General features: G+C 37.7%; 1 protein-coding gene across 1 annotated transcript; it reads left to right on the forward strand.

Annotated features, from left to right (window-relative positions):
• The first annotated feature begins 9,501 nt into the window (after positions 1-9,501).
• LOC131595213 (cell wall protein RBR3) lies at positions 9,502-12,034 on the forward strand. Its single transcript, XM_058867512.1, has one exon. It carries the CDS (start codon positions 9,810-9,812, stop codon positions 11,031-11,033), a length of 1,224 nt encoding a protein of 407 aa, XP_058723495.1. The 5' UTR covers positions 9,502-9,809; the 3' UTR covers positions 11,034-12,034.
• Positions 12,035-12,370: the final 336 nt, after the last annotated feature.

The following is a 12,370-nucleotide window of genomic DNA, read 5'->3' on the forward strand; positions in this document are numbered from 1 at the left end:
CATCCCCAGACTTGTACACTTTTCCTAATTTGGATGAGCATCTTTCTTTCATTTAAGAGGCATCTGACTGGCATACTTGCAAACACACAAGTAAGGTCCCCCTCTTGAATGAAATGAATTCAGTTATTCTGTCACTCCTTTAAATGCTTGTGGTAGAATAGTACAAATACCTCTCTGTAAAGATGATTTCATGTCTCTTTACTGTAAACAGAGATTTAATTCAAGCATCAACCTTGAGCTTCAAGCAAGGCACCAAAAACAATTAATTTCCCTAGTTAGTTCCCCGAACTACATTAAGCTCTGACTTCCGCTAGGGATATGTAGGCATGAGGTTCACAAGGAATCTCAGCGAGCTAATAAAATACCAAAAATAGTCAGTTTGTCTGTCTGTCTGTCTTTCTTTAATCAATTCAATTCTCTCTCCTAACACAAAGGAGAAACTTTCCCAATCATTAGCAGCAAACACAATCACAATGACACAGAGAAGGTTCCTGTAGAGTACTACAGATATGTAGGGTGTTTAAACACTTCCCTATGTATAACCGACCCCCCGGACTCCAGAATTTCTAGTCTAGGTGAAATCCCCACACTTAGCAAACTCCTAGGGTTTAGTTGAGATCTTTTTTCCCCTTTCCTACTCGTAGGACAAATAAGAAAGTTCGTGTGATATCGTAGGAAGAACTGAAATAAAATTCATCCCACCACGGGCGCTTTCTCCTTCCAAATTTCGCGTGAAGGGTCTAGCGTGCCGTCCTCCCAAGTGAAACGGGGAGGTAAAGAAAACGACACCACAAATATACAATTCTCAACTATCATCACATAATCATGTTTTCAAACACATCTTATATTGTCACATTTCATCATATATGTCAACAATACATCATCCATCAAACTAACAAAATATTCACATCATACTCATATCCTCGCATAGAATGTCTCATAAGCTTCATCATACAATCTAACAAATTATCACATGACTCATATTTTAAACATATCATGTATCGTCATATCTCATCATATATGTCCACAACACATGATTCATCAAAATAAGCAAATCATGGTTTAAAAATAAATTCGAGCTACTGCTCATTTCATCATTATAACACAAAGAATATTTCATAAGCTTCGTCCTGCTCGAAACGACACTTAAAACAGGCCAACGGTTCGAAAGTTACGCATCATCAAACTTTCAAAAAATCACAAAACAGAAAATTCTACACACACGCCTGGTCATACGCGTACCATACGCGTATCAGGAAAGGCTGATTTTCACAGAAAATGCTTCATACGCGTATCACTCCACCGTACGCGTATCACCCTGCTCCATACGCATACCATACGCGTACCGGCAGAAGGTTGTGCTACGATGGGACAGGGCGGCGTACCATACGCGTACGGCCCCTTAGGATGCCCATCATACGTGTATCATACGCAAACCACCAACGACTTCTCCAAAACCTGCAATCGTACCAATCCGTCTTCCACTCCTTTTTACCATAACAGTCTGTGATTTTTGAGTCTAAAACTGCATCTTTACACACTTTAACTTATAGGATTCATTCAACTTCAACAATCTATCATCCTATATCAGTTTTACACATTAAAAACCTAACTTCTACTCAATTAGTTAGAAACCCATATTCACAGATTCAATTTTCATGGATGAACACAACAACACATCAACAATACTATATTCATACTAAAACATCAATCTACACACAATCATACATAGAATTCAATATGGGTAACATCAAATTATATGATCCTCTTCAAAATCATCCTAAACCCCAATCTAACATATAATCAAATTAACCTAAACAATACATCTAATCAACATTATCATCTATAACACGATAAGAGATGCTAACCGGAAGAGTCCTCCCTTACCTTAGCCAAGAATCTGGACTTTTCCCCTTCTTCTCCATCAAACCCCTAAGCCCTATTTCTTCAAATTCAGCCAGAATCTCAAATCTTCAAACTCGCTTATCTCCCTCATCAAGAACTTTCTTGACACAAATTAATATATCAAATCGAAGGAAACTTCGTGTAGAATCCGAATCTTCAAGAGTTACCTGATTTGGAGCTATGAGAAGAAAGTTATGACTCATTTTGTGAGGGTTGCACCATGAATACGAAAATGTGTTTTGTCCATGAGTTCTTCTTCTCTCCGTCTTAGGTTTTCCTCATCTATTTCTCAATTTCCTCTTATTTCACTGTTTTATGAAAACATAACATATTTTAGTAATTGACTCAACAACTTAACACCCCCTCATTACTAAATACCACACTTGGCCCAAAGACCAATATTACATAATTCCTCCAATTATTCAACGAAAATACTAAATAATTCTAAATAATAATTTAATTTTCAATTAAATTAAAATTAGAAAATATGGAGTGTTACACTAATTGCAAATCATGTTTGCTTGTGTGTGACACCTTAAATAATTGTATTCATTTAATTAAATTCTTTGATAATTATACATTAGAAAAATAATGAGAAATTAAGATGTTTTTTTTTTAAACAGCAAAGAATATTATTAATATATACTGAGGCATGAGACTTGCCAGCCAAAGTCCAAAAACAGAATTACAAATTGATAACAGTAAAGAGCAATAGCAGATGCTGTCTGGAAAAAATTGACAGAAACCTTAACCAAAAAACCTCTATGAATTGAAACTCCACGCCAACTAATATTTAACCAAAGAGGGATCACACCTAGACTAAATGGCACAAAAACACCCTAGCCCCATAATACTCTCCTGATTCAGAATAAAGCTGGAAAACATCCATACAGAATACAGGCCAACAGTCCATAGAATCCAAAGCTGAGACCGATGCGCCACGACGCAACGCAGACAGAAAAACAGAGCCACCATACCTATACTCCAGCTATCAAACACCAGAGCACATAATAGAACACATGTACTGCATCAAGCCGATTATCTGCAAAAAATTGGTTCCAACTCGAACGAGCAAGCATAGAATTAAAGGCCGAGACATGGCCTAGGATTTGTCCTCCATTGAGCATAGTTGAACTTCACATCATCGTTACCTGAGGACAGCCACTTCCATGAGTATTCAATGGTATCATTAATCAACTTTTCAGTTTCCACTTCTTTTTTGCGGAATATTTTGTCGTTCCTAGCTTTCCATATGCTCCAGACACACGCAAACCAAATCATGATGGCTTTCGACGAGATATCTTTACCACCTCCAATCAGACCTTCAAATTGAGCAAAGTGAACTGAACTTTCTCTGTGTAGAGCCATGGATATCCGCAGCCACCTGCATATGTATTGCCAAATACCTGCATAATATGAACACTCAAAAAACAGGTGAGGTGTAGATTCCTCGGAGCCACATTCCCCGATGCACATAGTAGAACCTTGACCTATGACTTTCCTTCTATACAGATTATTCTTAGTAGCTAGACTATTCTGAAACAGTCTCCAACCAAAGCATGAAATTTTCGGTGGAATCGCTTTATGCCATATCTTAGCCCAAGGAAAACTCGAGTGATCAATTTCAGCATGTGTTAGATCCTGATACCTCTCTTTGACAGAAAAATAGATCGAGTTTTCCCATTCTCCTATTTCTAGATCACAAAGCTTTTTCCACCAATTTGAGATTTTGTTACTAATAGTACCCCTCATAACCTCTTCCTCCCCATATCTATTCTTCAAAGCTTTAAGCCACAACCTGTTCCTTTCCGATTTAATTTTCCATTTCCACTTTCCTAATAGAGCCAAATTAAACAATTTCAAGTTTCTAATACCCAATCCCCCCCTCTCATATGGAGTACACACTTTCTCCCAATTGACCCAGTTGTTTTTCCTAGAATTCTCGCTCCCGCCCCATAAAAACTGTTTAAAAATAGATTCTAGCTTAGAAATTATACCTGTCGGAGCTTTGAAAAACGAGAGAAAGTAGACCGGAAGCACATGAAGGACTGATTTGATTAGCACTACACGACCACCAAAGGTTATATACCGGTTTCTCCAGCTCCAAAGTCTAGCCCTAACAGCCTCTATAACAGGTTGCCATGTCCCAATTCTGTTCGGGTTAGCGCCAATGGGAAGACCTAAAAATTGGAAAGGGACATAACCTTTTTTACAATTCAGAATCTTTTCCGCCTCCTCAAGCCATCTTTCATGAATGTTTAACCCTACTATCGTACTCTTGTTGAAGTTAACTTTTAGGCCTGACATTAATTCAAACAACAGAAGGTTCGCCTTAATAATCCGGATATTTGACCAACTTTTTTCCGCAATAATCAAGGTATCATCAGCATATTGCAAATGAGTGAAACGGTCAGTTCCTTTATCAAACTTATACCCTGAGAATTTTCCGCAACCAACCGCCTTTTTCATCAGCATACAAAAACCTTCAGCCACAATGAGGAATAGGAATGGTGATAGAGGATCACCTTGCCGAAGCCCTCTTTCCATCCTAAACTCTTTAGTCGGGCTGCCATTAACTAGAATAGATATTGTCGCGGAATTTAAACATTCTGCCACCCACTGTCTCCACTTTATATGAAAGCCCATCTTTGTCATCACACAGTCCAAGAAGTTCCATTCCACCGAATCATACGCCTTCTCGAAATCAACTTTGAACATGAGCATTTCCTTTTTGTTCCTTCTAGCCTCGTCCACAATCTCGTTTGCGATTAGAATACCGTCAAGAATCTGTCTATTTGATATAAAGGCTGATTGAGATTCGGAAATTACTAATCCAATCACTTTCTTTAATCTATTTGCAAGGACTTTGGATATCACCTTGTAAATACATCCTATTAACGCGATCGGTCTGAAATCTGAAATTTTTGCAGGGTTGCTCTTCTTAGGGATCAACACAGTGAACGAGCTATTAACCCCTTTCACCATCTTGCCATGATCATGGAATTCCGTCATAATCCTAAAAAAGTCTTGTTTTAATTCCTCCCAAAACTCTTTCACGAACCCGAAATTAACACCATTCAGCCCTAGACTTTTGTCGCTGTCGCACTCCCAAATTGCTCTTCTAATTTCTTCTTCAGAAAAATCTCGCACTAATTCTTCATTATGCACATCTCCGATATAGTTAAAACTTAAGTTCTTCGGGATTGCTCTAGCTCCTCTGCTAGCAAATTGGCGACTGAAATGGTCAAAAATTGCATCCTTAATTTCCTTCACCCCCGTAACCCTTCTGCCGTTCAAGTTAAGACATAAAATTTCATTGTCTTTTCTTTTCTTGTTAATACTTGCATGGAAATATTTGGAATTTACATCCCCTTCCTTCAGCCATTTCGATCTGGCCTTTTGCCATTGAATACTACAGTTGAGATTGGAAAGATTGTGTAACCTTGAAGAGATCTCGCTCCTGGCTATTAATTCTTCCTCGGTAAGGCCTATGGTTTCTCCTAAGATCTCCAGTTTGTTAAGTTTTTCCTTTTCCTCTTTGATTCTTCCTTCCAGATTTTGAAAATGATTTTTATGCCACTCTTTAAGACATACCTTGATCCTTTTAAACTTTTCTTTCAGAACAACATTCCCCACCCCTGCACCTTAATGTCCCTCCAATTTTTTATGACATAATTGTGGTATCCTTGTAAATCCTTCCAACAGTTTAGCATACAAAAAGGTTTTGGCCCCCAATCAAGGGAGGATTCACATAACATGATCGGGAAGTTGTCGGAAAGTCCTTTGTCGAGACACCACTGTGTACAATTAGGCCAGGTTCTGTTCCAATTGTCTGAGAATAAAAATCTGTCTAGCCGACTCATGACCGTACCCCCAGGTCTCAGCCAAGTGAACCTTCTACCTTGGATAGGGATGTCAATCAACTCCGAATCAAATATAAAATTATGGAACTCATCTATCTCATTCAAATAACCAACTTCCCTTCCTCCTCTTCTTTCAGACGGATCTCTGACAGCGTTGAAATCCCCCATCACATAGATTCTATCATCCCTCTTTTGATTGATCCTGATGAGTAATTTAGACCATAGAGCTGATTTTCTACTTCTGTCACACGATGCATAGACTGTAATCAGTTTAACACTAGATCCACCATCCCCCCCATTCTCCTTCCAGCCAAAGCGCATGCTCTAAAAGATGAATGTTCCTTATTGAGAGAATGTTGCTGTTCCAAATAGCCAAAATTCCCCCGGACCTGCCGCCTGAGGGTTTGAACGCGAATTCAAATTCGTTAGATCCCCAAATTGATAGACATAAGCTTCTATCTATATTTTCCAACTTTGTTTCTTGGATACACATGACCTCAGGTTTATGCCTACGTATCATTTCCTGTACTTCTTTATTTTTGGCCATCCCCCCAAAACCTCTAATGTTGTAGCTAATTAATCTAATGGACATCGGGAATACTTAGAAACTCCTTGCCTGAGGTGTGATCTTGCCAGCATTAAATGGCCCCTACCCCCCTGTTCACCCCTGCCTCCAATTCTTGAACAATTTCTCCTTCTTCCCCCCTATGTATTAGTCCAAAATCTTTGCCTAAGTCCCACACATCTTTCGCTATTTTCTTTGCGTCCCCATGAATTAATCTCCAATTGACTCTGTCAGATTCATCTCCTACAAGATCAACATCAGTAAAATCCAGAACCTGATTTTGTGTTCCTTTCTTATGCTTGCAAGAACATATTTGATTATTCTCTTTTTTCCTCTTAAACCACGATTTCTTCTTTTCTCTAAGGATGACACTCCTTCTTCTTCTTCTTCTTCTGTCTTTGCTTGACTTGGGCTGTATATGTTCTTGATTAGATCTTTCTTGATCTCCATTTGCTAAATTACCCACCTTGACCCTCTTCGAAGTTTCCGCCTCAATATGTTTGTTGATGCACTTGGTCTTTTGAGTCTCCGGATTGTTCACAACTAATTCCTTGCACGTGACTGCCAAGTGGGCCGAAGAATTATTTTGTGCTTCTGCCAGGATTGGGCTAAAAAGACAGATTGGGCTTTTGGTTTTTTTAAAACCCATAAGCTTAGATGAATTCTCCATATTGCTTCCGTCTAAACACTTGATTGTGGGCCCACATGGATCTTTTTCCAACTCCACATGCTTAGCACACTTATGTCTTGAAATATGATCGCTGCTTATATTGAGATTTGTTTGATGAACTTCTATCTCATGATTGCCACCTACGCCTAGGACTTCTCCCTCTCCTATATTGTTAACCGACTGAATCATCTCATCACGCCTCTTTGAATGCTGCTTGTTCTCGAGCCCCACGTCATTAATGTGATTTGAAAATCTCAATACTTGATCATCATTAATCAACATCCTCTCTCTCTCCTCATCTTCTTCTGTGGCCGCCATAGATGGTGGAATGAATGATGATTCAGAGTCTTCATCGTCATCTTCTTCAGCTTGGTTGATCCATTCCGAACTGGTCTTTTCGATTTCCACGTAGGAACATTCGTAAATCTCATCAGTAATTCTGATGCAAAAATGTTCGTTATTGATGTGGATGTTCACAAGCTTGTTGATGAACTCTTTATTTGTTGTTCTAACATAAACCCTTGCAATGTCCAATCTCTGCAAATTTTCTGTTAGCGGATCTAATTTAATGAATCTGCCAAAAGAATTTGATAATAAAGAAAAAACGTCCCTCTTCCACGCATGAATGGGGACCCCGATCATTCTACACCATATGAATCTCGCCCCGCCCACATCTCTAGTTTCCCACTTTCTGATCAATGAGAACATTTGGTTGAAAACAGCTTCGTAGTCCCTCTGCAGCGTGCAAAAGTCTTCATCTTCGTTTATTTTGATGAAAACTTTCTCTCCCCCCATAGGTATTGCTTTAAGCGAGACAAAACCTTCATCAATCAATTTTTGATTAATGGAGTTTACGTCCTCCTCGTTCCGGAGACAACAAACGTACCCATTCTTTGCCCATTCCATATCGTCTTCCTTGATGTTTATTCTCAGTCCTTCATGATGAACTTCATCTTGCTTAGTCTCTCTGTGCTTCTGTTCCATTGAACCTTCCTGAATTTTAGTTACTGCAGCATACGATCTTCCCTCCTGCCTCAAACTCTGGCCCGCTCTTGGATTAACCTTAAGTCTAACATTTATATCTTGGCTGTGCTCCTTTCTGTTGTGATCCCCAAATCTTTTTCTTCCTTTTAAGAGGCCAAGGCCTGACGATTTTAGAAAGCCCCCAGATCTAGAGAACTTGGATATGTTTACCCAAAGCTTGTAAGATCCGAACCAGATGTCCTTCATTTGATTTTCTATCCATCCTTCATCTTTAACGCCTTCGAATCTCACAAAAGCAAAGATTTTTCCTAACTTGTTTCTCTTTTTTGCAATGTATACATCAGAGATCTTCCCCCCATCTTTCGAACAGTTTCACTAATTCTCTCTCAATGATGTCTTCCGGTAGATTACTTACGTAACACGTCGTTGTTTTCTCTGGTGGTGGCATGTAGCCTTCAGTCCTTCTATGCTTCGGTCCTCCTGCTCTCATTCTCTTTGGTCTCACAACAGTCCAACTTGTTCTGTTGCTCTCACCCTCTCGATATCTCTCTCCCTCTTTGATCTTCCATTTTTTCTTAGGTATATTATTGTTTGAGACTGTTAACTAATGCTAATGTGACAGAGAAATTAAGATGTGTGACATCATTCTCTTTGGTCTCACAACAGTCCAACTTGTTCTGTTGCTCTCACCCTCTCGATATCTCTCTCCCTCTTTGATCTTCCATTTTTTTCTTAGGTATATTATTGTTTGAGACTGTTAACTAATGCTAATGTGACAGAGCAATTAAGATGTGTGACAGAGAAATTAAGATGTTACATTGCCTGCAGATAAGAGACGGTAACAGCGGTAAAAAAACCATAAAACCCTATTTTGGTGACTAGGTTCTGAAACCTGACCAAACTTTTCGAATAGACATTTTTTTCCACTTTTCACACTAACTAATTTTGTTTAAATAGAAGAAATTCAAAACTTATAAATTTTGCTTATTGAATATTGTATTAGTAATTATAAAAATTATGCAAAATAACTTTTTTGTTCCCGTATGTTAATCCCTGAGTTCATTTTGGTCCCTTAACTTCAAAAAATTTCATATTGATCCTCTAACTCTTCAAATGGTGTCATTTTAGTCCTTTTTGTCATATTAGCGACTGATTTAGCGACCAATTTTTGAGTTTTTCTGTCGCTAATATGACAAAAAGAACTAAAATGACACTTTTTGAAGATTTAAGGGACCAATATGAAACTTTTTAAAGTTAAGAGATCAAAATGAACCCCGATGTTAACATACAAGACCAAAAAGAGTATTTTGCCTAAAAATTATTATTTATATTCTATTATTGTTTACAATATAATTCATATGATAAAGTGAGATAGGGAGGGTGAAACTTTCCCTTACATATTAAGGGTTGAAGAATGGAGGAGAGTCATGAATAGATTATTGTGTTTGGCCTCTTAGACACTCTCTCACTCTCACATTAAACTCACAAGTGCTTCTCTTGTCCCTTTCACACTTTTTTTTAATACATTTCCAAGCCAGTCCCCCACGTGCTACTCAAAAGCACTCTCTCCCCCTTTTCACACCTACATAGTACATACATCTCTCTCTCTCTCTTTCCTCCTCATCCCAACTTCAATACCCTTTTCTTCTCTTCACTCTTCTCACATTTTCTTCCTCACTCCACTTTCTCTCTATAGTTACCAAAACCAAAAAGCAAACCACAATATCATCACCCTTTTCACAAACAAAAAGAAACTAAAACTAAAAGTACCCTAATCATTCATCCATTCATTCCATTTTCACAATCCTCCCACTTGGAAACAATGAAAGAAGAAGATGTTATCACTGATGGATCAATGCAACAATATTGCATCAACCATCCTCATAGAAAAAACCCTGGTGGCATCTGTGCCTTCTGTCTTCAAGAAAAACTTGGCAAGCTTGTTTCTTCTTCCTTTCCTCTTCCAATGACTCCTTCATCTTCTTCTCTCTCTTCTCCTCCTTCTTCTTCACCTCCTTCTTTCAGATCCCAAACACTTCCACCTTCTTCTTCATCTTCTCTCAGTTCCCTCTCTATCCCTCCAACTTTCACCAAACACGACCCTCACACGCGTTCACGTTTACCTTTTCTTTTACCAAACAAGAACAAAAAGAAGAAACCTTCTTCCATCAACATGAACATGAACACAAACACTAACACAAACCCTTCATCTTTTTCTTCTGCAAATGTTACTTCTGATGTTGTTTTCAAGCGTAGCAAATCCATAGCCAGTGCCACACCCAGAAGAGCCAAGTTTCTATCAGATGATGGTGTAGAAAATGGAGATTTCAAAACCAGAAAAAGGAACCGTTTTTGGTCTTTTCTCCATCTTTCATCTTCTTCCAAACAACCTTCTAGCTCCTACAGCAAGAAAACGGAAGAAAAAAGCTGCAGTGTTGACAGTAACAGTAGTCCAAGAATCTCAGCTGTGAAACCGAAGTTTTGTTCTTCCGTAGGAAGAAACAACTGTGAAATGGTAGTTGAAGAAGAGGAAGAAGTAGAAGAAGCAGCTTCTGGTTCAAGTTCAGGTTCAGGTTCTGGTTGCTTTGAGCAAGAACAACGCAAGGTTTCAAGATCTAGATCTGTTGGATGTGGTAGCAGAAGCTTCTCTGGCGATTTCTTCGAGAAATTCTCAACTGGCTTTGGAGACTGCACTCTAAGAAGAGTTGAATCTCAACGTGAAGGCAAGGCTAATAAGGTAATTCCATCTTGTTCTTCTTCATCTTCTGCTGCTACTGGAAATAGAAATATTCAACACTGTATGAAAGATAGAGTGAAGTGTGGTGGAATATTTGGTGGGTTCATGATGATGAATTCTTCATCTTCATCTTATTGGGTCTCTAATGGTGAGGATGGAAGAAGTAGAAGTAGTTGGGGTTGGGCACTTGCTAGTCCTATGAGAGCTTTTAGCAGCAAAAGCAGTTCTAAAGATAACAAAAGCACTTCTGAGAAGAACAATACTCCAAATTTATCTGCTGTTCCTTCATTGCTTATTGCCAGAGGCTAAATATTAAAGTGGTAAAGTTTTAATTAGAAGATACAAAAAGAACCATTTGATAGTGTTTCAGTTTGATCAATTGATTACATATTTGCTTGTTTTGTCTATTGATTATGTAATGTGTTTATTTTGTGGATGGATCATAATTTTCTTTCATTGGTAATGTAATACTTTTATAAGAGGAAACAATTATTTTGATACTTTAATGTGTGAAAATTATGGTTTCCTCTTCAAATTCTTTATGTTGATTTTGGAGAGAAATTGGAAAAGAAAGTCTCATCTTATTTGTAATCATATCATGTGATTTGTTTGTTTTACTTGAGATTTTGGATGTATTATTCTTTGTTTGTTTTAACTTATGTAATGTAATGTATAATAACTATTCACATGTATACACATGTTTTCAGCAGTTTAAGGCACAATGTGGAAGAGATATAGAATCAATCTAGACCATGTTATGGCTATGTTGTGGTATATTGCTATGCAACATAGATGAAGTAGTTTATTGTTAATAAATGTTTGGTGGGGAATAGTCAAGAGTCAAATGGATGAGCATGTGAGTTAAAGTGGTCCCCTGGATTGTGTTCAGCAACAAGATCTTGCAATCACTGCTAACTGTAACATTTTTTGTAGGCTTTAGCATGCAACTGCTGGCAGGCCTATTAATGCTAATATTTTAGACAATTTTTTTGACCTATTCCACATGCATAGTTCACAGCTGTGTATTCAAAACAAAAGATCTAGTTTACTGTGTTCTTAACTGGGAAACCACTCCACTCCATTACACCTGCAAGTTTTGGCTGCCAAATTACTATGGTCAATGTTTTTTTATTTTTAACTATTCACCAACAATCGTTTTGATCCTTAAAAGTGTGAAATAATTTTTTTGTTTTGTTTTGGCCATTTGTGTTACTTACTTGGATCCATATAGGGTCTCTTGCAAAATATGAGAAAAAGAAAGATAAAAACAGTATGACAATCGTTGAATAAAATTTTTATAACGTGTATGGACAATACTAAGATTTGGGTTCCATTTGCCTCACTAGTTTTGATAAACCGAATGCAAATGGACCATCTAACTAATCTTTCTCAGAATGCTTGGAAATCTTAACATAATAGTATACTCATGTTCATGGAATTCTAATTTTTGAAATGGGTCATGCTAACATGTGCCCTAAATGTAGAATTTTTTTTATAAAAATTGTGCATTGTTTTTATAAAAAATTTATAATTAATGTGTTTATTACGTTTTCCAATACAAATTTATTATATTTAATTTTCTTAACATGTGCCCCTGAGGCACACATTAGCTTTATCCTTTTTGAAAAGAGTAGGTGTATGTTTGG

The sequence above is a fragment of the Vicia villosa genome, linkage group LG4, assembly GCF_029867415.1.
Source record: "Vicia villosa cultivar HV-30 ecotype Madison, WI linkage group LG4, Vvil1.0, whole genome shotgun sequence".
NCBI classification, from domain to species: domain Eukaryota; kingdom Viridiplantae; phylum Streptophyta; class Magnoliopsida; order Fabales; family Fabaceae; genus Vicia; species Vicia villosa.